The 27,512-nt window shown below is 49.8% G+C and overlaps 1 protein-coding gene across 4 annotated transcripts in view; it reads left to right on the forward strand.

Annotated features, from left to right (window-relative positions):
* The window catches only part of SEPTIN5 (septin 5), a 42,211-nt gene that overhangs the window by 1,296 nt on the left and 13,403 nt on the right, over positions 1-27,512 (forward strand). The window contains exon 1 of one of the 4 annotated variants that reach the window (XM_030231979.2): positions 18,882-18,945. The exons of 1 other annotated variant lie outside the window; for it this stretch is intronic. In XM_030231979.2, the coding sequence (XP_030087839.1) occupies positions 18,931-18,945 (15 nt within the window). In that variant the 5' untranslated portion in view covers positions 18,882-18,930. Of the gene's footprint in view, positions 1-18,881; positions 18,946-25,457; positions 25,801-25,847; positions 25,932-27,512 lie in introns of those variants that run through there. 2 more of the 4 variants (XM_009092348.4, XM_018916543.3) reach the window with 2 other exon arrangements.

Here is a 27,512-nt window from a genome sequence, read left to right on the forward strand (position 1 = left end):
TCCCTAGGGGAAGAAGCGAGGTAGAGATCAGAGGAGTCTGTTGTAGATATTATCAGAACTCCTGAAGGCTCTTGTCACACTGCATAGGCAGAAGTGGGTTGGAACTGTACCCCAAAGAGCCCGTGTGTGCAGACCAGTGCAGTTCCTGCTGGCCAGAGGAGAGCTTTCCTCCAGTGTGGAGGAGTGTGTGTGTAACCTTGTGTGTTACGCTGAGTGTAGCGTGGCTCCTGCATGACAGAGCACAGTTCATTATGGATTTGGGCCAGGCCTGTTACCTGTGGATGGAAAGGGGGAACCAAGCTGTGAGCACAAAGCAATCTGTTAAAATTATACTGAATATGCAAAAGCATAAATGATTTTTATTTAGCAGTTTTATGAGATGGATTTTTCTGCCTGTGCCACTTTTTTCCAATCTTCTTGCATCTGACAGCAGATAACAATTGAAAGGATTTACTAAAGCTATAGTTCTTGTATGAATTGATTAAAAAAATTATTATAAAAGCTGTTTTTTAATAAATAATTGGGAAATGAAGTGAGCTTCTCAGAGGGCAGTCCAATAGATTGCATGAAAGTAGGGTTGCCTTTGGTAAAGTCTTAATAATATTCAAGATTTACCTAGTCCATAGAATGGAACAATGTGGTGTCAGAGAATGTGTGTTCATCCTCCCCTCACAGCATGGTCAGGGCTGATGCATTGTCTGGGTTCAGGGTACTCTGATTTGCAGATTGGGCTCCTAATTACTACCATTGATCAGGAGCAAATAACGGTAGACTCTCCACCTCTCTGATTTCCAAGGAATGACCTCTTAATTACTGAAGTCAGTGGAGGTTTCATCCTGGTCTCTGTGTGCAGAGCATCCAGCATTCCCAGGGGAAGGGTTGTGGTTTAAGAGCTTGGGCTGATGTGGAGCTCTATGGCAGGTTGCCTGGTGACACCAAGCTCCTCAGTTTTATTATACCTCAGTTCAGCACCTCTTGGAGAGGGATGGTTTCTTTCCTAGCAATTTATTTACCACTGGATCACTAAGAGAGATTCTCATGGTGGAGCTGGGTAGGAAATGAAGCAATAACTAATGTCACATGTGCAGAGGAGTAGGCCCCATGTAGGGAAACCCAGCAATTTGTCAAGAATTTGACAGGGCAAGTACAGCAGATGGATGTTCTGCCAAAGCCAGAGGTGTTGCTGTGGGAGGAGTAAAGGTGAAACCTTCCAAGTACCTGGTTAAACTGGAGGCTCCTGGCACACTCCTGCAGAACATGCCTCCTAGCTCGTGTTGTTGGCGTGTGTGTGTTTGGGGTGGTACCTTACTGTGTCTCTGAAGCTGGCTCCTGCCCATTCAGGTTCATGTCTCTCATGTTCTTTGAAGTCATTGTTTCTTTTTAAATCAGGAGGATGGGAACCTCTCCTTCCCAAGTTGATCTCTCCCCACCCCATCAACTTGCAAAGTTGTTTGGGTGTGGGAGCAGAGACTATCTGGTGGATCCAGTTATTTCAGTGGGTTTGAAATTACAGGGCTGTGCCTTTTGCATTCAGTTTAGTCTTTTTTTTTTCTACTTGAACTTATTTTTAAGTGGTCTGCTTGTCAGTAAAGATATATATGGGGGTCTGTGTATAGAGAAGATGACTGTGCAAAAAGTAGTTTGATTGGAGGAGTGATTTCAGTGCAAGTCATGGAAAACTGAATTCATTGCCCTTATGTTTCAGTTTTTGAGAATCTGGTTTTATATGTTAAAGACTTACATTCAGACTCCTTTAACTTTTTCTTATAAAAAATGGAGCAGAGATTTCTATCATTCCTGGAACAGCAGATATTGCAACAGCAGATATGTCTTCTATCTAAAATAGCAACTGTGCCAACACAGAGCATCATTTTTAAGGTCAACTTTCAACCCCAGTCCTGCCTACCAGAGAATGCTGGCTGGTGGAAATCCCCCAGTTCCCTGCTGATGTGTGCTGAACTGCCTTCTTTTCTCTACTGAGCTTATGGAGAAGTAAGCCCAGATGGGCTACAGGTAAGCGTATTTCCTGAAAGACTGCACTCTGCATGGAGCTGAGACAGCCAAGGTAGTTACAGATACTGCCCATCACACTGAGGACAACTCAGTGCAGGCAGCTGCTGATGACCAAGAACAGATTAAGAGGAGAGAAAAGTGGTGATTCCTTGTGCTTGCCTTGAGCTGGTTGAATATGACCTACTGTGATCCTCAGTTCCTATGTAGATACCTGTGTGGGGAAAATTGATTAACTGAGTTTTGTGAAACATGTGATGAGAAGTACCACCAGAGTGGTAGGTTCTCTTGTACAGCAACTGTACAACAAAAACCATAAGCAGAGCTAAGTCTTTACAGAATCTCCCCAAAGTCTCTTCTGGAGTGGTTTGGAGGACTTGTACCCGCACTGTTCCTTTGTGGCATTTCCATCTTTCACCTAAATGTTTTTCGTACAATAACAGTTCTTGTAGTCTTGTGGCTAGAGGAACGTTCTTGTTTGTGCAGAAAAGTATGGAATCTGGAAGGAGAACAGACTAGCACCGACTCTTTAATTTTCTCAGAATTAAACCAATTATTTTATAATTGTGATTCTTTGAGTCATTGGGAGCAGCAGTATGGATCTGTGTTCCTGCTCTGTGTCAATTCAGGGTGGTTGTGGTGAGGTGGCTTTTTTTTTTTCCCCCTCAGAGAAAGCAAAATTATGTTTGCAGCTGTCTAATGGGATATTTCACCACAGCTGGATAGTCTCTCACTGTGTCATAGCTTGCCCTGGGTGAGGCTGTTTCTTTTTGACTCCCCACATTAATGTCTCTTCCAACCTCTGTGTTTTCCAACCCTGGTCATGCATCCTGGCTACCAAGATGTGCCTGCCAGAAGGGGAGTAGCAAATTAGTCACAGAATCTGGAGGTAAATACTGGAAACACTCTTAAAGCAGCACATCCCTGCTTGTTTTTCTGATGTCCCAGTGTATCTTGGCCAGATGCAACATAGGAGTGGAAGCTTTTACTTCTCTTTGAAAAGCCTTGTGTGTTTGATTCATTTTTTTTGGCCCATTTCAAAAGACAGCGTTGGTCCCTTGCCCTTAGAGCCAGGCAGAGGCTCAGGGCTCAGAACAGTGTCGGGGGACTGCAGCAGGTCAGGAGGTTCAGCCCTGCCTGTCTTTCTGCTGTGCATCTGTCTAAACAGCCTGGCTGCAGGAGGCCCTGTGTCACAGATGGGCTGTTCTGGGCTGGGAAGGGAAGTTCATCCTGGGCACTTGGACTTTTTTTTTTTTTTTTTTTTTTTTTTTTCATTTTTTCATTCTTTGTCTGCTTGGCTGCTTGGAAAAGGGCTCTAAAAAGAGGTGAGTGCATGGACTTTGTGGTGAAACAGAACTGCTGGAGAGCTGGGCACAGATTCTGTCTCCTGCTGCTGTCTCTCTTCAATTATTTATGCTCCAAATGGATGAAACAGTTGTGAGTGCAGGGCAGAGGAGAGGTTGAGCCCTCTTGGTGCAAGTACCAATCTGCAGTCTATGGAAAGGAGAAGTAAGTGCTTCCTGCACAAGATTTTTGTCACTTCAATTTCCCTGCTCAACTACTTGTTCACAACTCCAAAATTCTGCTGCCCTTGTGAGAGTTGTACAGGGCTGTTCCAGTGTTCCAGGCACATTAAACAAATGTGTAAGTTCAACAGATGTCAGGGCTTGATCCTTGCTGATACTGAGGGAGTAGGAACAACCTTCATTTAACCCCAAGATATGCTGGTGATACTTGTTCAGCTGCTGGGTTCCAGACTGCTGGGGCTTTGCAAAAGCTTGCAATTGCAGAGGGGAAAATGTTGCTGCCATTTGAACAAAGGAGAAACACAGTCCCTGGGTGCTTTCAGTCTCCAAAGACAAGGAATCTCTTATCCAACCACTTATGCTCTCAAAAATGTTGCTGGCTTCATACTGATGCTGTTCTTCATTTGATGGTTCTAACAGTAAATGTAAGGGGCTTGTGTTATGACTGTTCCCTGGAAAAGTTGAGGAATGGCAAGTCAAGAGAGGGTAACAACTGGTGGAGTTCAGTGTCTTCTAGAACTCATATTGCCCAGTTTCAGTCTATGATGCTGTTCATTAAATACCCAGTGAAATGGACATCTTGGAAATGCAGAGGAGATTCCATCTCAGCCAGCTGGTTGGTCACTGTGCCAGGCCAGGCTGGGTTTCTCAAGAGCTTTGCCAAATTAGTTTTAAATGTTCAGTCCAAGGGGTTTCTCCAGCTGTTTTGGGACACCCCACAGTGGTGGCTCCTATAACCATGCTGCAGTTACTGCTCATATAGGCTGGAACCAAGCCTGGGGATCTCAGCTCCATCCTTAGTACTTCAGGTACTTCTTGCTGAGATACCTCTTGGCTAAGTTGAGAGGATTCCTTTCCCATTCCTCTTCCAGTTCAAGTGGTCTCTGTGTTGCCTTTTTTCTTGGATAACAGAGCATGAGCTGGAGAACGCATTCTTCTTACCTGTAGAGTTTTCTTTCCTGACCAACACTAAGTGTTTGTCCCCTTCTTGCCCAAGGCAGAGGTTTCCCTGTGGCAGTGAAACCACACAGTGTAATGCTCTACTCATGAGAGAAACGTGGGGCACCTCTAATACTTGTGTGACTTCAGATGTTTGTGAAGTGTATGGAAGTTGTTTCATAGCATACTAGAATAATTCCCATAAGGGCTGGATTTTGTGTATGTGCATGTCTGCAGTGTGGTTAGCCTTGAAGCACAGGAAAAAATGTTTGTCTGCTGTTACACATTCCTTTCTCCCAGAGATTTGTCCCTGGAGTTGTGAAGAGGTTTGCAGTCATCTTGTTCCCACAAAAGTGTTCAGGAGCTGGATTTGTGTGTGGTGGTGGGATCAGATGCCAGAACATATGCTCCTCATCAGTATGTATGTGTGCTGCTGTTCATCCATGACTTGGCTTTCCAGAAACACTGTTCAGCATGAACAGGGGAAGGCAGCACTGCACACTGAGAGGGAAGATTTGGATTTACCATGCTGACCATAGGGGCTGGGCTGCAGAAAGTGGAACAGATCTGTTGCTTCTGATTTTGTTTTAGGACTAAATAGGGTGATATTCTTCATTCCTCTTCTTCTGTATTTCCAGTGCATTAATTGAAATCTCTTATGACCTGCTAACATTCAGCTCTAGACTGCTATCCCTTCCCTCAGTCTTCACTCCCTGCCTGCAAGGCTGGGACCCAGCAACATCACAGCAGCCAAGTCCTGGGGGTGGCTGGAAGGGAGAGTGTGCTGAGAAGATGCAGGGACTGTTTTGCTAATGAGCAAAGCTTGGCTAAGTGTTGGCCAAGAGCTGAAGAGGAAGTGAAACCCTGCACAAGCATCTGCAAGGGTGTAACGCCAAGAGGGGGAGGAGAATTGTTTAGTTTCTGGCTTGAGTACAACTGTCCAGTCCTGAAGTCAAAAGAAATAAGAGAAGTTGAGTTCTGGAAGAGGGATGTAGCTGTGTTGGGCAGGGCAGGACAGGGCAGGGATGCTCAGGATTGCAGAGACCTCTCTGGACACAGCTGTGGAGCCCTTGGCCTGCCCCAGCCTGGTGTGTGCCATGGCAGGGTCGAGGGAGGCTCAGGGTTAGTGCTTGGAAATGTAGCACTGAAGGATCTTGGGCTGTGGTTCATGCAAGCCTGGGGCTCTGTGGGGTGTCAGCCAGTGTAGTTGTGTCAGTCAGAGGTGGGAAGCCCTTCCTAGAAGTTAACTCCAGTTGTTCACTCACTCATCTCTTCAGTCTGGGCTGTTTCTGTGCGCAGTGGCAGTGGCTGGTGGCAGGAACAGCCGTGCTCTCCTGCCCTGACTCCTGCTGGGGAGGGAGGGGCAGTGGCTGCCTGGCCCTGCCTGTGCTGTGTGAGCACTCAGTGCCAAGGAGGGGAGAACTGAGCTTTGTGAGGCTCAGCCCTTTGCTCTTCTGGGGATCTTTGGGAGTGCCCTGTTTGTCTTGCTGCTTGTTATCCAGTGTGTCCAGGGTGTGTGCATGGAGCTGGGATGGCCCATCTCTGCCTGACCCCTCCCGAGGCAGTTGGTGCCATTCTCTCAGAATGACTTCTGGCAGGGAAACTGGAGCTGAGAGTGCAGGCTGAGCAAATAAACCCCAGGATCATGAGTGCTAGCTCCTGGAGATTGGCCATGAGGAGTGAGCCCGTCCCACTGACCTCTGGACATTCTCAGTGCAGAAGCAAGGGAGGGGAAAGACATCCACTCAGCTTGTGGGAAAAGAGCCTCCAAGGGCTTAACATCTTCCTTCTGCTTTCTGTGAGGCAAAGCCCATGGAAGTACAGATGTGGCTCCAGTGATTACGTTTCATTTTTTCTTGCAGACCTCTGGTGCATGAAGCTGTGTGAACACACATGAGAGCACAAGCCAGGCCTTTTACTGCTATAGTTTGTATTGCAATTATTTTTAAGGTTACTTCCCAGGCAAGTCGCTCTGCTTGCAGCTTTTTGTAATGTCTCCTCTCTGTTTCCTCAGCGTGGGAACTATTTTAATCCTTCCTGACGCACTGAGCTCATTCTTGCTGTGATACGTACACACAAGTAGTCTCTTTAGATCCTTCAGTCTTACATCCACTTAAATTTTCAAATAAATTACATACTACATTAATTATATATTCAGGTGAAATTGAGTCACAAAGGCATCTGCCTGCCCTGTGCACAGTCCCCTTGGCTGTGCTTTCTCTTTGGTTTGAAGTTCTCCTGAGTCTCTGCCAGTAATATGAAGTCCTGGAAATGTCCATCTGGACCAATAGTAATTTCCCTCTGCTGTAAAAAATGTCAGGGAGATTTATGGCTTTTAAGATTCTATAGATTCTCAGAGGTTCCTGCTGCTTAGGGAGTTTGGTGCCAGCTGGGATCAGACAGTAATGGAACAAGCATCAGAGCTTTCAGGAGCTGGTATTTGCCCTGTTTTGTAGGCAGTGGGCTGAATCAAGGCAGCAGGAGTTAATTCAAGAGATGCAGCTGGTCTGCAGCAAAGCCTTGCCATGGTTGCACAGGGTCAAGATGAGCAGGAATGTGTCATTGGGACAGTGAGAGATGCTGTCAGGGATGATCTCTTGTCTCCTGGCTGTTGTCCTTGCAGTCCTGACTCTCAGAGATGGTTTCTGTGATGCAGCTGGAGCAGTGCACTGGAGCTGTAGCAAGCAGAAGAGAAACTGCTTGTGTCCCATTCCAAGGTTTATACCTGTGCTGTTCAGCTGCTTTAAAGAGCTCCCCTCCCCTTGAAAGGAGCCCTTGGCAGCACATGTATTTATGAGGGAAGGGGAGGACAGTAATTTAGCAGAACTTGATGCTTTTACTAGGCAGTTAATCCAGGCACATGCTTGGGAAGCACTTCAGATTCACTGAGCAGCTGGGACCCTCTGGATCAGCTCTGGTCTGCCAACAGCCCTGGGGCTGACCCTTCAGAGGCTCAGGGCAGGCCTGTGGAGGTCAGTGAGCTAGAGGCCTGTTTGCTGCATACGTCCCAGTAGTGCCACATGGACTTGCTTGGGACCCTGATCACCATCACTGTGCAGCAGGAATGTGTCCTCTTGTCACCTGGATAAGCCTTATCTGCCCTGCCCCACCATGCTTGGCTCACACTAGGTTCACAGCATTGGATCTCACAGCAATTTGAGTAAACCAGGAGCAACTGGATGGAGCCCAGCATTTCTTTTCCTCAGTACCAGCTCTGTTCAGCTGCTAGTCCCCAAATGCACTTGCATGCCATCTCAGAGCTGTAGGGTGGCATTATTTGCAGCAGCTTTTATTAAAGTCAGTGAAAGCCTTTCTGTTTGAGGTGGTGGGGCTGGTCCTCAGCAGCTGCTCAGACGTTCCAGCCAGTGCCAGGCGTTTTGCTGCCTCCTTTGAATGCCCAGTGTCCTCTGAACATCTCCCTGCTCCTCCCGTGGCCGCACTGTCATGGGCAGGTGTCAGTCAATAGCAGAATTGTTCTCTTGGTAAACAAGTGGTGGTGTCATTGGAGCTGCCCCTCATGTGGCAGCAGTGCAGTGTGTGCATGGGGTTGCTAATGAGGGATGTCATGGGGCTTGTTAGTTTGATGTCTCTTAATGAGCCATCTTCTGCTTCTATGTGAAATGCTTCTTTTGTTCCTGTGCTGCACCTTGCATTTGGGTGTGTTTGGTACTTAAATGTATCCCTGCAAGTTAGAGCTCACAGCACATATTGGGCATTTTGGAGGACTCAGATCCCATTTATCATTACATTAATGGCACTGGACATCCAAGAAATGTCTGGATGAGACCACTGCTCTCGTTTCCTCAGAGACCCTGTGAATGCTTGAGGGCTGAGCTTCCTTGTGGCTCCAGTGAGTCCATGTGTACTGGGTACCTAGAGTTTGTCCCTTAGTTGATTAGGGATTTTCCTTCATGACAAATAACTATTTTTCTTCATTATTTTTCAAAAATGAAAATAAAATAATTAGAGCATCCACCCACCTCTTGGCTGGCATCCTGCAGTAATAGGCCAGCATGTGTTTTCTTCAGAAGAGGAAGCAGGTCTTGCTTTGTATTTTCAAGGCAATGGTTTATAAATGAGCCTGAAAAGCCTGCAAGGGGTAGTGGGATGAGAGCCCACACAGAGAATAGATCTGAGAAAATAAATCCCAGAAAATACATCCCAAGAGGTCATTGTTTGGCCTGGCAAGTCAGAGCCCAGACTAGAAGCCCAGGAGAAGCCTTCCCCACTTTGCATGTGATGGTGGTTCCAGGCTTTGCTTGAAGATAGTAATCTTTAGATTCCTAAAACATATAAAGGTTTGACTTCACGCTGTGCTGCACGTCCTAAGAGCTACTCGTGGGTATCTAATTTGATTTTGCACCCAGTTCTCATTTAAGGGCTGTGAGTGACAAATTACTCTTGGCCTGTTATGGCTGTCACTTGAGCTGACATTGCATGGGGGTGCTGGCTCTCTGCTAACCCATGGACTGAGCAGAGCATTCCCTGCCCAGCTTCGCTGCTCTGCCTCACCTACACGGCTGTTTCCATTTCCTTTGGGTTGCCTTGTAGGAAAACACAGCCTAGCAAATGCAATTTTTTCCACTCCATTGCTTCCAAGTTCTTTCTAACATTGCGTGTTGCTGCCCCTTGTGTGTCCAACGTTTACAGTCAAATGACTTTCTGTCTTCTCTAATGTCTTTTTAATCTGGTTTCATTCTGACTTCTAGAAATCCAATGTAATCATCTCAAAGGTGACATCTTCATGAACTCTGCTATTTCAGTGCCTGCTATGTTAGCATCTCTAGCATCTCTCATCTTACATCTCATGTACTTCACCTTTTTTTTTATTTTCAGATGAGCCCAGAAAGAGATTCATGAAATCAGCAATGCTGCAGAAAAATTCTCAGGAGGGAGGATTCCTCCATTATCTGTTCCTTACAATCAGGCTCTATTATTGAGCTGCTGATAATGGTTTTTCTACAGGGCAAGTAGAGAGTATATTGATGATTCTGACAGTGGAAATCAAGACTGAAATAGCAGCAAAGACCAGTGTCACAGGCGTATTATCAGCAAAGAACAGAGAATCCTGTTTGTTCAATGGTTGGGCTGTGGTCCTGATGCAAGGACAGCAGTTATTCAGCATGGGACACTAACCTTTTGTGATTGCTCTCTCTCAGTTTTTAAGGGAAGAAATTGTTATCTTAATGTTGAAAGGATTTTGGGTGGTGTAGAGAATGCACTTTTGAATGTCTTTTAATAACCCTCTGCAAGATGTATGACTTTAGTATCTGTCTCCTGCAGTCCAGCTGGGTGAGGCTGTAATTTTTGATGAGGAGAGAGGCAAAATGGCAGTCTTTAATTCAGTAGAAAATACCATCCCTGAGACCTTGTCAGGACAATACTTGTATTCCACATCTGTCCTGGTCAAATTGGGTTGCCTGGCCTGGCTGCAGTATTTTATACTGAATTATCAGTGGTGAGATTTGCCAAAATTGCAGAGTTAGGTTGTAAACCCAGTGCCTTTTTTTTGTAAGATCACAGCAGCTCTTATCTTCTTGTTCCAGGATGAAGCTCAGTGGGGCCTTGTGGCAAGGTGGCAGTTAGTGAGTGCTTTGCATGGCAGTGGTGTCTGTGGAGCCTCTCCTGGGCCACAGCCTTGCAGTTTCCCACTGTGCCAGTCCAGGAATGTGGGCTGTTCCTGCCACAAATGAAGTGATCCTGCTTGCAGTGCCTCTGAAATTGTTGGCACATTCTGGATTAACCAAGGATCTGACACATTCCTCTGGTCTGGGTCGGTGGTGTGGAGATGAAAGGCAATAGGCTGAAACATGAGCATTCCCATAAAGGCCATTGTACAATGTAGTTATTTAAAAGGCAAATTTTTTAGGCAATTTACAATAATAGGAACCAAGGGACAGCCTTCTTTTAATACAGATGAAAGTGCCTAACTCCTTTGAAACTGAGGAGCTAGATACCTCCTCTATTTTTATAAGTTTGGCTCTGGTGAGCAGCCTTGTCACTGCTGTTCCCCCCCCCATCCCTCTCTGATCTAAGTTGCTGTGTTACAAGAGCTCTCACCATCTCCCATGAGGAGGCTGCTGCTGCCTTGGCATTTACACACCTGGTGCCAGGCTTACAGCTGCCTTTCATGTGCTGTGGTCTATGGATTAGGTCCAGGAAAGGGGTTGCTGAAGGAAAATACTGCAAGAGGTATGTTCCAGGCTGCTCTGAATGGCCCTTTCATCTTTGCCTCAAAAAAAAAAAACCAGTGAGAGTTGTAGCTCTGTGAAAGGAACATGGCTGTGCTCAGGAGTGACAGACCCAATTAACATTTTGGTTTCTGTATTGGAACTAAAACTTTTACAATGCTGCTTCTGTTTTAGGGATCTGTTCAGCAGAGATGTTCCATTGCAGATTAATCTCTTAAGCTCATCCCACCTTCTTTTGAAAGTTGTCCTCTTTATTTTCCTTCAGACTTCTCCTTAAACCCCTCCTGGGTCTCCCTGCCAGGAGCTGGCTAGTGGATAGTCACTGTTTATCACAGTGACTCTGCTGCTTTCTGACTGCTCTGTGTGCCTGGCAGTTGTCTTGTGTGCTGAGCATGGGCCCTCTGCAGCTGGGATCGCCCCTGTGCTCCAGCTCTGCACCCTGGCATAGGGATGTGCTCCCTGGGAGTGTGGAGCTGACTGCAGTCTGCTCTCTGGATGACAAATCCAGGGCTGAAGAGCCAGGCTGTGCACTGCCCTGAGGCCTTATGCTCCCATGTGCCTGTCTCTGCTTCACCCAGACTCATCAGAGCATGGAAAACTCACACAGGCTTTGCTCTTGCAGATAATTTCTTATCTTTTGCAGTGTTGATGTCTTTTTCAGGGGACAGAGAACATGGTTTGGAGCTCTCCAGGGTGTCTGGGTGGAAGGTGAAGAGCATGACCCTTCTTCAGTGCTCACCTAGCACTGGATCCTTAAGGGCTCAGCAGATAGCACCGGCCCAGCTAGGGCAGGTGTGGGTGTTTGCAGTGAAATTCTCTATGCTCAGAGGTGATGGAACTGAAGCCCAATATATAACAGCTCTGTCTAGAGGCATTTCTGTCTGGAGGCCATGATTTTTAGGGAGACCCAGCATACTTTGATGAGGAGTGGCTGTGCTCCCCTGTGAGTCAGTCACACCACAACTAAAGCTTCCCAGAGGCTCTTTAACCTCAGGTTTCCCCTTAGCCCAAATGTTCAACTTCAGACCTGTTCCTTCCATGTCGTGGTTGCTTTTCTCAGGGTGTGAAGCACTCCCTGCTCCACTCACTGCTGTTGGAGCTCTCCCACTGGGAACTCACAGGCCCTGCTGTGGAAGCTCTGTGGTTCCTCATCTCCCCACCAAGGCAGCCTGTCTGTTGGACAGTCACTTCCCCACCAGGTCCTCACTGTACTGATGACTACTGCTGGCATCTTACTGAGTTACAGGTAGGAAGCCAGAACTGGCAGAAAGAAGCTGGTGGGAGTGCAGCCAGGTGGGAACAGTGTGCTGCTTTATCTGTTGAAGCCTCTTTGTCCTGCAGTGTATTTATTCCTAGTCTGTGCTGAAGAGGAGCTACCTGAACAGCCCAGGTCTGTGCCAGGGGTTGAGAGAGATTCCTTTCTCAGATGTCCACTGCATCTAGAATGTCTGAAGCCGACAAGGAAAAAAGGTCTCACTTTCATTGCAGTTTTGGCTGGTTGTTGTCCAGGGCTGGCCTCTGGAGAGAGGCTGAGGAACCAAGTGCTCTCTGGGAGATGCAGTCATGCTGTACTTCTCCTGCTGTTCAGCCCCAAGATTGTGTGATCCAAAGAAACTGTCACAGGATTGGCAGCACACACAACCCAGTCTTCCATCTGCTTGAAGGAAGTCTAAAATTATGCAGCATGTGATTGACAGCTGCATTCAAGCATGCTCTGCCCCTTGTTCCTCTATCCACTGCATTTGCAATAGCTCTTCCCACCCTGTGGGGTTGTGCCCAGGGGCTGCTGTGTCACCAGTGAGGCCAAGGCCATGTGCATGTGTGAGCTGCATTGGATTCCAAACAGGGTATGGATCACAGCAGCTGTATTGGCTGACACAATGGCCCCATCCAATGGCTGCCATTGCAGTGAGACTGGGAATTCTGGAAGAGACCCACAGAACCTGGGTGCCTTCCTGTGTTGAGCAAAGTCTGGGGTGAGGGGAAAAACTCATGACTGTGGGGGAGTATGTGTATGACAGTGATGTGTAGTGGCCATTACTGCCTGAGGCACTGCTGGGTGCTGCAGTCGGGTTAGAGCTTCCAGCAGTGAGACACTGATTCATCTGTGGTTAATGTGTTTTTTAAAGAATGCCACTGAACTGTCAGTCTGGTTTCTCCTGGCCAAGTGTGACCACTGCAAGGCTCTTTTCCTTATGACTCCGCCATGCTGGTGACCTTAATTTTCATTTTCCTTTTGGGGTGCTGCAGTTGGAAGTCAGCAATTGGAGCTGGCACGAGGCAGAGCAGTGTGGCTGAGCTCATCTGACAACACCAAGCTGTGATTCTTCCTCACTGCTCTGCTTGGGTTTAGATTTGGGGATTTGGGGGTTGAGTGTAGTCCTGTGCAGCTTGTGCCATACCCTGCTGTTAATTCAAAGCAGTTTCTGCCAGATTTGTTCTTGCAGAGGAAGGAGGGAGGGTGGAGGGTTGGGATGGCAGTCGACTGGGAGGCAGAGATAAATTAAGTGTTGAGCTCTTAATGGGGAACATGCTCCATTGGTTTGGATTTCCCTCCCCACCCATCCCACTCTTTTTAATCTGTGGCACAGTCTTGGGAGCAGTTTGAGAACGGAAGTGATTTCAGACTGGAGGTGACCTCATCTGTCTCCAGCTCTGAGGTGGAGCAGTGTTTGGAGGCCCAGCCAGAGCTTATGGTGCTCTTTGAAAGATGCAGGCAAGGGGCTGAGGCTCCAGGAGAGCCCTGTGACTCCTGCCCAGTGGTGTACAGCTGTGTGAGGGGGTGGTAAGTGGGTGATGGCTGTGGGGGTTTTTATCTTTCTATTCCCATCTTTCTCCATGCTAGAGTGGGGGAAGTAGGAAGGAAGAGCAGAGTCTGAAAAACACAGCTGGACATGTCACATATCAGAGCAGCTAGTTCCTGATGAGAGGTCCAGCCCTGTCCTGCAGGGTGCTGAGCTGTGCCCAGCTGGAAAACACACTGAGTGTGGTCATGTGCTGTGTGGAAAGGTGCTGAAGGTATGTGCATGGATGGAAGAGTCCCTGCTGGGTTCTTTGAATTTGAAGACCCTGTGGTTCATCAGAAAAGGAGATGAGAGCCCTCCTGGAGGTTTTGCATTTTAGGACCCAAGATGTCAGTGAGAAATATGGGAGATTTGAGGATCTGGAGCCTGGGGTGGGAGTCAGCTGGGGTGTCAGCTGCTGGTCCAGATAGTGATGAGGAGCACATGAGACCATAGATGCTACTTGCAGAAACTACCAGATAATTCTGCTTCCTGACATGGAAAAGGGCCCTTCCTGACTTGATGTCTGCTATTTTGAGGTGGCCAAGATTTCCTGTTGCACAGCTGGAGCCTGGAGTCCTTGGACTCTGCTGGTGTCCAGTAAACCCAGCTCTATCCTGGATGCAGGAGCTGGTCTGCCAGGTGCAGCTCTGGACTTCAGTAAATGTCCATGTTTTTTAGTAAGGATGGCTTCCAAGTGCTGTCTCACAAGCTGTGTGTGGGTGTCCAGCCACTTCCCCTTGAGCTTAGTTGTCTTCTGGCTCAAGCTGAAGAGATGCTGGGCTGTGGTTGGCTATGGCTGGCAAAATAAAAGCAGTCTTTTCTCATGTCTCTGTGGCTGTGTGGCTGCAGAAACTCCCTGTAGCGGGGTAGGCCAATATTGGAAGGGAATAAATTGACAGGAAGAATTTGCTTTTCTCTTGGCCTTGTCCCAGGTAGCATCAAGACTCTTGCTTGGAGATAAATTCCCCTCCCACCACTGCTAAATAGGGAGAGTTTAACCATTCATGGGATCTAGCAAGAGACTTTCTCCAGCCTTCCTGCCCATCTTCCCTGTTGCACTGGGAGCAGGGACTGAAAATGAATCCTGTTGTGACCATGTCACTGTGGGGACGAGAGTTGGCAGACTTTCCTCTTTCCTGCCTCAGAATTGTCTCCATGCCTGTATGTGATGAAACAGTCCCAACGTGCATAGACAAACAGATATTTTGTGTTAAAAATGCCCCTTTTTTCTTCTCTGCTCAGCATCCCACAGCTGTGTCCATGACACTGAAGGTGTCTGGGGCTGGCTGGGTTACAGAGGAGCTCTGCCATGTCTTTGAGGAGGAGTTTGGGTCAGCAGAGCCCCAGGAGAGGTCTGTGCTGCTGTCAGTGGTGATGGATGCACGGTGCCAGTGCTGGCTGCCTGCAGGGCTCAGGACCTTGGCAGCCCCCTGAATCTGCAGCCTCTGTGTGTGAGCCCCAGCAGCATCCCAGAAAGGGACCATTATCCCCAAGCCTTGCCTGTTGCTGAAGTCAGGAGGGCACAATAAAGATGTGTCCTGGCAGCAGCCTGGAGCGGGCTCGTGTGTCAGGAACAGAAGAGGCTTTGTACCAGGCACTGCCTCTGCTGGGAGGTTTGTCAGCTCTGGAGCTGGGATGGTAACTCAGGGCTCTGTGCCCAGCCCTGCTGTGCTGCTCAGGGCCTCCCCTGATGTTGACTCTTCCTTCACTGGGGGAGGTCTTGGCAGCAGATCCTGCTTGCCTGAGCTCAGCTTTGCCCAGTGGGCTGGGAGCTGCAGGAGGCAGGGCTCCTCTCAGGTTCAGCAGCCCTGTGCTCTGTGGCCTGAAGCTGTGTGTGCTCCCTGCAATGTATCAAGTTCTTGAGAGCAGCCTCAGGGTGACTGGGACAGGGCTGTAATGGACCAGGATGGCAATGTCACTCGATCTGGAGCTTTGAGGAGAAATGTCTCCTGGGAAGATTTCAGCAGAGCAGGGCTGAGTAGGACAGCTTGACAATATGTGACAGCAAAGCAAAGGCAGATTGGAGAAGCAAGGGAAGCTCCTGTGCTTGGGCTGTTAGACCAGACACATGAGCTACAGGAGGATACACTTTAGAGAATGCTCTTTTCCAGCTATTGAGAATGGACCTGAGGTCCAGCTGCTCTCCCACCTCTGTCTGCAGCATCAGTGCCATGTTGTTATGGGACTGAGCACTGTGGTGGCTGCCAAGTGATCCAGAATTGCCTCTGCAGAGGGGCATGGTTGGAGCTGAGATAACCAAACCCACAATGGAGCAGAGAAGTTGGTGATGGGATTGGGGCAGTAAGACAAGATCATGTTGGGAAGGATCCCTCTATGAAGCTGTGTAGGATGTTTTAGGATTTTGGTTTTGTGGCAGTTTTGTCCAGCCAGTTGCTGCTAATGCAGTATCACAGGATGTTGCTGTGTTTTGTTCATGCTATGTCCTGATATTCCATCTTTTCTCACCTAAGAACGATGTGCTCCTGGAACAGTCAGTTCTGCTCTCTCCAGTCAAGACTAGGAAGATTTTATTGTGAAGGAAAGGAGAACTTAGGATATGTTCTGCTGCTCTCTGCTGTTTTTGTGAGTCCACCACAGATCTTCCAAATGGAATGCATCTCTGAAGGGAATTGCAGGGCCCATGGGCAGGCTGAGAGGAGCACAATGTCTCTTCTGGCTCTGAAAAAAAAGTGTGCTCAGAGAGGAAGTAGCAAACACAGGAAGAGGGTAGTTCCCAAACACAAACTGTCAATAGTTAAGCAATCTGTTTTATAGTATGAAGCCTCCTGTTGAGCAAGAAGACTCTTTTCCCTCCCAAGCAGGTGTGACTGGTAAAGCAAGGTGGCAAAGTCCTCCCAAAGTTCAGCTGCCAGACAGGACTAATACTTCTGTAGCCCTCGCCACACAACGTGTCCCCAGTTTTTATCCCTTTCTTCTTGCTGCCTTTTCTGAAAGCTGCCTAGACTCTCCCATGGTACCTGCTGCCATTTTCATCCCCATTCCAGACTTTTGTCTTGCACAGGCATCACTGGCACATTTTGCTCTTTTGTGGGGCTGGGTACGTGGTTTGCCCAAGCAGCATGTACATAAAAATGAATGCGTGGAAAATGTGTCTGGGTAAAGATTTCTTTGCATATCATGATTTCTGCAGGACCCTGATATAGAAAAAAAAAACAGGGCCTGGTGGCTGCTAATTTAGGGATCCTGGCTTATCAGTGGCAGATTGCTTCTGGCTTTAAGGGGGCAGGCCAAGAGATGTGGGAACAGCTTTATCAACGCCTCCTCTGCTGTGGTGCCGTGCAGAGCAATAATCTGGTGTAAGATGCACTTGGGAGCAAGTCCTCTGTGCCTTCAGGGAAATGGCCTGTAGGTGGATTAATGATGGAGCTTGGTCACAAAATCAAAGGGGGAGGGCTGCAGTGCCTCCCAGGTGTTCATTTTGCAGAAGGGAGGTATTAGGTCACTGTGGAGGGTGAATTCAGCCTCTGTCCCAACTGGCTGGCTGTTCACTCCCTGTGTGCCCAGGAGAACAAACCCTCTCTAGAGTCCTTTGCTGTGTAGCTGCTCCTGTGAGCCAGCAAATAAATGGAAACAGATGGCTCCATCTCAGTGGTTAGCAGGAATCTCTCACTGCTGCAAAACTGCTAATGAACTCTGGGGCTGGACTGAAGCACACAAGGCTGCTGTGCTGGTGGGCTGTGCTGGGCTCCTGGCTTTGTGCTGGGGTGCCTGTTACTGCCCCCCTGTCACAAGAGCACCAAGATTGCTGAGCTGACCCCCTAGCCTGGCAAACTGTGCTATGTCCTGCAGCAGCCTCAGGCAGGGTGTTCATCTGGGTGCTGCAGAGCCACTGGGACCTGTCAGTGTCCACCAGCCTTGGTAAATGATCTGTGTGGTCCATCCTTACTGTGGCCTCCAGACCTTGCAATTCACACCTGTATTAGGGGAGGGCATGGGAAGCCCTCTATCTGACACAATCCCTGCTGAGACTCTGAGCCAGATACTTCTTCATCTAAGATTCTTTGCTCTGTTTCACTACAAACTCAGACTAACTGGTCTTAGTTCAACAGTAGTCTAGGGTGAACATCTCCCTGATAAGGAGAAGCAACATTCAGCAGTTACTGACTATTACTCTTAAGCTTGGAAGAAACTTATTTAAATTACTTTTGACAGCACAGTTTGATTTAGATGTTCAGTGACTTGTAGTTTTCTCCCATCATCACATAAAATGTGACTCTCCAGTCACACTGCAGGGCACAGGGAAGTGGTGAGTTGTGCAGCAAAGGTGTAACCAGGCTTGGTGTTTGCTGGAGCAAGTAGGTGATTGAGAAGGGGAGAGAAAGGTGTTGGAAAGCATTTCTTGACTCCGTTTTTGATTATTCTGACAGCTGCCCCCCAGGCACAGCCTCAGTGTCTGCGATGGCAGGGTACAAGGAACCAGTGTCAATGCTGGATGGCTGCAAAACCACAGACAAATCCTGGTCCCCAGCTGCCTTGCTGCCCTCACCTTTTCTTCTTCATTCATGCAGCAAACTGCCAGACTCTGTATCTGCCTGGGTGGTCCCACAGCTGTGCTGGGGACCTCCTTGGGCAGCCAGGGCTGTGATGCCCGTTGGGAGCACTGCGCCTCGCTGCTGCCGTGATCTGGCACGGGTACTGGTGTGTGCCGGGCCCTGGCAAGCCCAGCCAGCCTGCAAAGGGTGCAAGAGGCACTGAATGTTCCATGGCTGCAGTGCCTGAGCCTCGTGGCCTGTGAGCCTGGCACAGCTGGGTAATGATGCATCCAGCTCTTGGTGGGCAGCCAGCAGTGGGCTGGCATGGATCACAGGGCAGGGAGTCAGCTGCAAACTCCTGGAATCTTCTGAAAGGCATTTCAAAGCTCCCTGCATGGAGCAGGCAGCAGTTTGGTTTTTGAAGCCTGTGCAGAATAGAAGCTACCAAGCCCAGGCAGTGATGTGGAGCTGCTGGAAGTCTTGATGGTTTGCACTGGAGGGCTGTAAGCTCCATGCTCTGCATGGATTCAGGACATTGCCCATGGAGAGAGAACACAGCTGTCACATGGTACAAGAGGACAGAATTGACAGATTGTCTCTGAAAGCTTCAGTCCATACATCTCCTGTGAGGGGGAAACTGTAGGAAAGTTGTGGATCCCAGAAGGATAAGTCCTCTCTGTCAGGTGGAACTCATGTGTCTGTGCATCTCTGCAGGTCCTGGGGATGTTTGTGCAACCATCTGGGCTTGAGGTATCAGTACTGCTTCCCAGAAAGCCACTTCTTAGTGGCAGGGGAGGACAGACAGTCTTGTATGCTCATTGAGGATCTCTTTGGATACTTCATCTGGGCACACAATCCTCTCCTTCTCTGGGACCTCTGAGATACAGCTCTGTGTTAAATTACCCCAATTTCAACATTGCTCCATCTCTTCCTCAGGTTTCCTGCAGGAGGGTGTTATGATCTTTTTCTGAGAGCATCTCACACCATGGCTGAGAATCAGGTACGCTTCTTTAGGCCCTGCCCAAAAGGAGTGTTTGGCACCACTGCTCATAAATGGAGGTGTGCTGCAACCCCAGTCCAGCTGATTGCATATTCCTGCTGATTAGCTAATTGCTTCCAATTGCCAACAACATCACACTCATTGAATTCACACTGTGATTTCTGTGTCACCTGGGGAAAAGGGGCAGGGTGCAGCTGTGGGAGGGAAGCCTGTGTTTGCCAGGCTGAAAAGGACAAATGCTACTGCAATGAGGCACTCAAATCATCATGCATTCATTCTGCTGTCCATATTGAACCAAGAACAACATCCTGGGGAGGAAGGGAGCAAAATTTCCCTCTGACTAATGTTGCTGGATTGTGCAGGGCTGCGGAGGAACTGCCAGCCAGAGAAACCATCAGGAGGGGAAAGGAAATGGAAAGGGAATCTAATTATCCATCTGCAAAGACAGATGCTAGTCCCGACACAGGACCCAGCCCTGGGCAGGCTGATGTGGGCAGTGATGTTTGCAGACTGTTTTTATGGTGGGGCTGGGAAACAGGCTCCTGGGGGACCCCTCTGGGGTAGCAGATGGTCCAGCACACATCCCAGCGAGCTGGGGCAGACTGGAAGACACACAGCTGCTTTCTCCAGGAACACTGGCCCATGCTGGGCTCCGAGGGACAGCATTTTGCAGCCAGGTACAGCTGTGTTGTGTGGAGATGGAGGTGGAGCAAGGCAGAGCTGTGCTGGTGCAAAGGGAGGAGGGTGAGTGCATGGCTCCCTCTCAGCAGGCTCATCTCCATCTAGTGGGTTGGGGCTGCAAGCCCAGGGATGAGGGTGGGAAGGAAGGTGAAGGTCCCAGTGTGCCTCTGCTGTCTCAAGGTGCACAAGGACTCTACTTCATGTTACTGAGTATGCAGAGGCAGCTGACAGCAGGGAGGGAGGGTGTGTGGCTGGAGCCTGGGCATCTGAGTCCTTGATGGGTAACCTGCAGGAGACCTCTTAGGAAGGAGAAGGTGCCTCTACCTCCTTGTTCTGCACAGCTTTTTGGGGTTATTGTTCACACAGTCTAGGCCAACTTTTGTCTCTTTGGGTGCCTCCCAGAACTGAAAGTTGCTATAGAGACCTGCCTTTTCCCCCTTAATTAATGGAATTAAAAATTATTTGGTGAGCTGAGTGGGCTTTTTCTCCCCTCTCGTGGGCATCAGCTACTCCTAAACTTATGTTAATTGTAGGTGGGAGATAGAGGTTGGGAATTCTCCCAAGACAGTTGGCTTTCATTCTCCCAATAAGATTTTTGGGAGCCTGCTGGGAGGACAGCAGGGTTAAGAAAGATCTCCTTGCAGACCTGGGAGTATCCATGAGATGGGTGAACTGGGAATGAATCAGGAGAATTTCTACTTGAGTAGAGCATCTCTGTTGTCCACTACCTTGCCCTCCATGCTCTGTGCTCAGTGTGCTGTTTGCAGGTGTGGTGTCCCAGCCTGGACTGTCTTCCCCTATGATGCCCTTGGATTAGCTCCTGCTGGACCAGGTGTAGGTGTCTCACAATGCTCCTCTCCAGTTCAGGATTCAGCCTCTTTGGTAGACAGGCCTGATCCTGCATCCCTTACTCACGTGAGCAGTCGTCTCTATTACAAAGGGACTACTCGGTGAGTAAGGATCGCAGGACTGGGACCACTACCTGTAACTTAAACTGCACCTTCTGTAGGATCCTGTCCCAACCTTTTCCTATTCCTGTATGTTAACATGCACCAAGAACTTCCAAAACTGACGTTCTTGTCATTTGGATGGAGAACCTGAGAGCTGGAAGAAGCAGTGCCTTTCCATTGCAGAGGATAAATCACCATTATTTTCCATCCTCTTCCACCAAACCGCCCTCAGCCCAGCCAGCTTCTGTGCCCCAGAGGAATGCGAATCTGTTTGTCTCCCAAACACTGTTGTTCCTGGCTTCCCAGGGCTGGCAGGGCTCTGCTCTGCCTCTCCCTGGTGTTCCCAGCTGCAGCTTTGAGATGAGAGGCCTGGCATCTATTTAAGTTTGATCTGTGCTGCAGAGCTGGAGGGTGAATTGGAGGGAGAGATGAGCAGTAGTGCCGAGACTGCCGCAGACCTTCTTGCACCACCTGGTTTCTCCTTATGTCTTAGCAGGCTAAATTTGGAAACCTCTGTCCTGTGCTAAGGAATATGTTCGAAATCGGAGGAAGCAGCGAGGGTGGCAAGTTTGCCCTGTAGGTTGATTTCCGTGTGGCCCTGGCCAGGGAAACCGCCGGGGCTCTCCCCGCTCGGACACGGCCCTTGCGTGCGCCTGTTCTCCCTCGCGCGGAGCGCTCCGGTACCGCACCGCGGCTCCTCCCGCGGACGGGAACGGGCAGCGACCGAGGGGCTGCTGGAGGAGATCCGCGCAGCGACCGAGGGGCTGCTGGAGGAGATCCGGGCAGCGACCGAGGGGCTGCTGGAAGAGATCCAGCCAGCTCCGCGTCTGCCCAGTTTGTTTTATCGTGCAGGTTATCCTAAATGAGGAGCTGGGTGTGAGAAGCTCTGTGAACTCGCTCCAGAGCAAGTCACGAGTTTAAACAAGCAGGAGGCAAATTATGGTCGTCGCTCCTTTTTAAGAGCTGGAAGTGGAGGCATGGCATGAGTCACACAGTGCTTCTTGGGAAGCGCGAGGCACTTCAAGAGGAAGCAGGGAGCATAAATACCTTTGAAATAGAATTTGATACATTTCTGGAGGGATTATGTGCCAAAGCAGCAGTGATCCTTGAGCGGAAATTAAAAGTTTGACCTGTGGGATAGGTAAAAGAAAACATGAGATCTGGCTGCTGTGCAGATTATGCTTGTGGCACTGAACGTACAGAGGATTAATCCTGCGCTTTGGGATTTCTGCATTTCTTGTCTGGTATCCTGCTTTTTCCTGATCATCACAGCATGAAACCTGGCTAAAGAGTCAGGGCTCTGCTGCTCCCAGAAACCACTTAGATGGAGCCTTGCTTGCAAATTTGAAGTTAAATTATTCATCAGAGCTTAGATCAGCAAGGCTTTTTCCCTTGGATCAGGTCAGCAGGAGCCTCAGGGTGAGTGTGCAGCTCTGCTGGTGATGGAGCAGCTGAGTTCAGACTTTGCAACACCCGTGAGATTCATCTGTGTGAAGTCAGCACTGATGTTCATTATAGTGGGAGAGGAGGCAGCAGGAGAAGAAGGTGGTAACTGAGCCCTGGGGGTTCCCAGCTATGCACCTGCATGGAGAGTATTGGCTGTTCCTCATCCTCCATTGCCCTGGTCCAAACTGGGAATGGGTTTGCTGCCTGCTGCTGCTCCTGTTCAGCCTGAGCAAACAGCTTCTCTGGAACTGCCCTTCCCTTCGTCCTAGAAAACAGCCAGAAAGAAAATTTCCCTTCTGCAGGGAATACTGAAAATAGCTTAGTTGTTTCAGAGGAAGAAACATAAATGCTGTTATTATGTGACTGTGTGACCCTGCCAAGCCATGGATATGGAGTTTCACCACTCTTCCATGCACTTCCATCCAGGCTGGCTGGGTGCATCCCTGGTGGGACCCTGTTGCCTGGCTCTGTGCTGCTCATGAGTGTCTGTCTGGATCAGGCTGAAGACTTTTCCTTTCATGACATGCTCCTGGTTGCTCACCAAGGATGCAGTTCCTTAGCCACAGCACCTCTGCCAGGAAACAGCTCCCCTGCAGGTGGAAGACTTCTTGCTGTCACAGTTTGACAAAAAGCTGGTCTGTGAGGTGGGAAGGACTTGGTGCACCCCAAGTCTGTGTTGCCTTGGCTGACTGTTTGGGGCTGGGCAGGTTGGGGTTGTTTGCTCTGGCACTCAGAAACCTGGATCCTGCAGCCAGATTGACTCCCAAGCTGCTGCTGCAAGCACCTGCCTGGAGAGGAGCTTAGAGGTGCCAGTGGAAGAAAACACTTTGGATTTGCTCTAGGTCTTGAAAATGACAAGTTTTTCTCTGTTGAGCTCTGCTGTATGCTTCACGAGATGTCCTCTGTTTTTCTTCTTTTAAGGATGGTGTACATCAGATTTGTTGTTGGAGTGAGCAGGCCAGGAATTACACTGGGCATTTTTCTAAGGGCTGTTTGGAAAGAGGATTGTGATCAGAAAAGACAGGGGCAAAACAAGATTGGCTTGGCTGTCTTTGGGAAGTTTGGACACAGATCAGCCTGAGCCAACAGCTCTGGGTGTGTCATGCGGCACATCTGAGGGACACAAACGAGTCTGTCATTTATGGTTTGGTAACTCTGAGGATGCCAGATGAGCATCTCTCTTGTCTCTAGGAGGGATAGGAGAGACTGAGACCAGTTGAATGTCCTTCAGCATTTTGGAAGCCATAGAATTGGCCACTCACTCTTAAGATGATCTCTGTAGCCAAGATCTACTCTTCTGTTTCTTTTCCTGATGTGTTCTCTGAGTTGTCAGGCATGGACTTCTGACTGGAATTCCTCCCTGGCTGCCAGTCCTGAGAGCGTGTGTGATGTGTGAGAGCTCAAGGCACTCAGGAGACAGTCGTTCCTTGTTCCTCTCTGCACTGTCAGCACAAATCCTGGGGCCATGAACAACACTGTGGTTTTGTTGCAACCAAATCCTTGTTGACTTCATCTATGATCCCAGCCCAAAAGACTGTTCTGATTCGGTGCAGTGGGCTGGTGGGGACACAATGTATCTCCATGTGCCTTTGGAAAATGCTTGTGGTTGGTGGCCATGTGGCTTGTGGTACTCAGACAAGAGTTTTCCAAGCCATGAGAATTCATGGGAGTTGAAGAGGGTTTGCCTGCAGCTATTGTGGTTTATGGTGTGGAAGGACTGGTGAAACCTCCTGTTATCTTAAGAAGGTTTGGATGCACCTTGGGTGTGCCACAAGCCATTGCTCTTGCTGCCCAGTGCAGGCAGCGTGATGCTGTCACTGCTCCTCAGTCGTGTGCCCGTTCCAGACCCTGGTGGGAGAGTGCCTCAGTCCTGGAAAGCAAGGATTAGGTGAATCTAGGAGGAAGAAGAGGTGTCATGAGCATGGCCTGACCTACCACTGAGCAAGGAGACCAATGCAGGGCTGTCAGCTCCTTGGGGAATGGAGCTATGCAGCAGAGGGAGGGCAGAGCTGCCAAACAGGAACGTGCTCTGAGCAGTGGCGATTCTTGCCACACCTGGATCTTAGTCCAGGCCTTCTGCTTGACTGCTACCCACAGAAACAACTGGGAACAAAACTCAATGGGTGTAATTAAGGATGCTGCTGGCAGAGTAGGGTGGTTTGGGGAAGAATTTCATGTGTGTGGTATGACAGCTGTTGTATGGCAGGGGTTTTCCTGCTCTGGGAGTGTTTCCCAGTTCTCCTCCATTTGTTTTTATCAGCCTCTAGGACCTTGTGCCTTTGACTTCTGACGTCACCCTCCATCAGCCTATAGGATGTGTAGATAAAACACTGGGTGGGGTTCCCCTCTTTTTCATTTGCACGCTCACAGCTGCTCCCAGACTTGAGGCCTCTGGACCTTATAGTGACTCAGTACCTTATAACAGACCCTGGTGTCAGCCAGACTGACATGGTGGAGGCTCTGGGTTGTGACCCAAGGTGACCAGGGCAGGCCTTGCTACTCTGGCACTCTGTGGAGTTACTGCTGGAGTCCTGTAGATCCCAGAGAAGCAGCAGGAGCTCTGGCTGAGAGCAAGGCAGGAGTATGGCTGCAGCCTGTGTCCTTCCCATTGCTGAGCAGAAAGCTGCTCAGGAACCCATGAGGCAAGGGACAGGTTCCTCCAGCACCACCAGTGCTGTCATCTCCTGTCACTTGATTATACATGCTGTGGTATTGTCACTTCATTATACAGCCTGTGGTATTAACCCACTGCTTTCCAGAATGGTGTGATTATATGAAATTAGGAGCTTTTGTCTGTTTAATATAAATTCCTGTTCAGTTTCTATGGCTGCACAGAAAAGCTGGAAGGCATATTTTATAGAAAGGTTCAGAACCCAGACATGAGATTTGAATAACTTTTTGGTGTGCTGGGCTGTTGTTGGGTTGGGTTCATCTGCTTAATGAACACAAAGATACTTCCTTATTCTGAAACGTCTTCAGAGCTTGAATGGTTGCTGTAAGATCCAGCATGCATCTGCTGCTATTCCAGTTGGATTCAGAGATGAGGCTGCAATAGAGCCTGGACTAGACAAGAGATGAGCCTGCGCCACGTGGGAGCAGAGCCACGTCAACCAGGACTGCCATCTGGGGGTTATGTTTGAACCCTGCTTTTTGGGGGCTTTGTGGACCCTTGAGACCTTCACCCACACAGCCAGAAGCAGCACTTTTTTGCTGAAAGCAGGTTTCCTCCAGCAAACCTTTGTCTCGGCCGCATCAGGCAGGGTATGAAAGAAATCCTCCAGCTGAATAGGCCCATCTGTCACGCGGAGTCAGACTGATGGCAGGGACAGCATCCGGTACGTGCACAGCCTCTCCGCGGGACACTGGCGGGGCGAGAGACGTCGCCTCTGGCCTGCGGCCGCGGTGGCCTTTGTCCTGTCCTCGCTGGCAGGCTCCTCCCGCGGCACAGGCGGAGGCAGGAAATCCCGGGCAGCTGCCTGGGAGCCTCCTCGCCTTTCCTCGCCTCTCCTCGGCTCTCCTCCTCGCCTCGCCTCGGCACCGAGGCGAGCCGAGCCAGCCCTGCGTGTGTGTGCACGCGTAGGCGGGGGGGCTGCCGCATGGATTTAGCGAAGGCTGGGAGGGAACACATGGGTTGGGGTTTTTTCCCTTGGCCCGCCGTGGCTGTCCGTCCGTCCTGCCAGCCGCGGTTATGGATTCGATCATTATTCAGGAGCGGTTAGTGGAGCGGCTGCTGTCTCCCCGGACGCAGGCACAGCGAAGCCACCCGGGCAAACTGAAGGTACAGGGATGTATTTATAGCACTGCGCGAGCCGGGGAGCAGCGGGGACAGGAGGGGGGAGGATGGTGCCCGAGAAGACGCGCGCAGCACAAGATGAGAGCTCTGAGGAGCAGAGGAGCGGGAAGACGCCGGTAAGGGAGGGACGGCGGGCACAGAAAGGAGGGGAGCAGCCCCCGCGGGCTGCGGGGAGATGCGCGACGCTTTTGTGCGGTTATTGATGCAGCGATTCCCTGCCTGAATGGCGTGTGCGTGCATGGGGGGGCTCAGGGCAGGAGCGCTATCTATGCCCACACTCACTCCGATTTGTCTTAGCACTGTGTTAATGCTGTGCTTTGCTGGCCGCGTTCCTTCTCTTCAGCGAATGCTAGTGGCCGAGTGGTTTTGCCGATTCTCCTGTGCTCAGCCCCAGGCCCGAGGAGCAGATGTCCGTGGCAGATGCCTCGGGGGCTGTTTGTGTTATGAATTTATGCAGCTTTCTGCAATGAAAGGAAGCAAATGGTCTGCCTCTCCTCCAGGGCTGGGCTGTGCTGGTCCGTGCAGACGCGGATGTGGCGGCCGTGCCTGGCCGGAGGGGACAGGCTGGAGGAAGGGCTGCCTGGGAGGGAGCTGGCTGTGAAGGCTGTGACACCGAGAGGGCCCCTTCCCCCTAAAGAGGGTCCTAGCACAGCTCTGTCATTTCTGGGACTTGCTCCAGACCTTGACACGGATTATTCTTCAAATTTGCTGTGGTCACATAATGTTTAATTTTAGCCCTTTTGAATATACCCAGCAAGGCCCCTTTTATCCCCAGGCTGAATGAAGTCACGTGAGATCTGGGTTGGTTTAAATGGCACATCCAGCAGAGAGGTGAGGAAAGGACAGGAGTGATGGAGGCTGTACTCTGTCTGGGAGTGCAGACAGCTCTGTGAACACCTCAGTACCAGGATAGCTTTTCCTCTGTGCAGCACATCCTGAGTGTTTCTACGCCCCCCACATGAACAGGGCTTGAGCCCACACAGGATTTGTTGCTTGGCTTGAACTCCCAGGGAGAGCACTGGCTGCCAGGGAGCCTGGCCACCTCGGCCAGCTATTAGAGGATGTGACATGTTGCTGTAATGTCTAGTGAACTAGCAAGCATGTGCCAAGGGAGAGTATGGGTGTGTTTTTCTTGGCCTGGGGTGCTTTGGTCTGTGACAGGGTCCCAAAGATTGGCCACAGCTCTTTGTGGCCTCTGTGGTGGTGTGTGGGGCACGTTCCCAGGCAAGTGGTTGCGGGATGCCAGTGGGAACAAAGGCAGCAGCATGGAGCAGGCAGTGGGAGAGGGGCTCCTTGTGCCAGAGTGCTGCTGGCTTGGCTGGTCGAGGCCCTTTCCTGACAGCTGGAGCTGGCAAGGGAAGCGCAGTGCAGGAACCAGCTGTCTTGGCTTTTGTCAGCTTGATGGGACCTGGCTTGTGAGGGTCAAGAGCATGAGGCTGTGATGCATTTAGGAACTCCCTCCATCCAAGCCTCTCATCTAGTGAATGGATTTTAGCTTTTCATAACCCAGAAAGCCCCCTGTCTCTCTTAGTAGCCCTCCCAGGCCTCTTCACCACATGCATGCTTGCTCTGTAGGTAGTACCTGGAAGTGGTGAGTGGTGTAGAGCTTTGAGCAAGGCACACATCAGGCTTGGGAGGCTACTTGGGCTCCTTGAGTGCCATATTGATGTTGCCATGCTGGCAGAGGTGGTGGTACA

This window comes from Serinus canaria, chromosome 15, assembly GCF_022539315.1.
Source record: "Serinus canaria isolate serCan28SL12 chromosome 15, serCan2020, whole genome shotgun sequence".
In the NCBI taxonomy this organism is placed as follows: Eukaryota; Metazoa; Chordata; class Aves; order Passeriformes; family Fringillidae; genus Serinus; species Serinus canaria.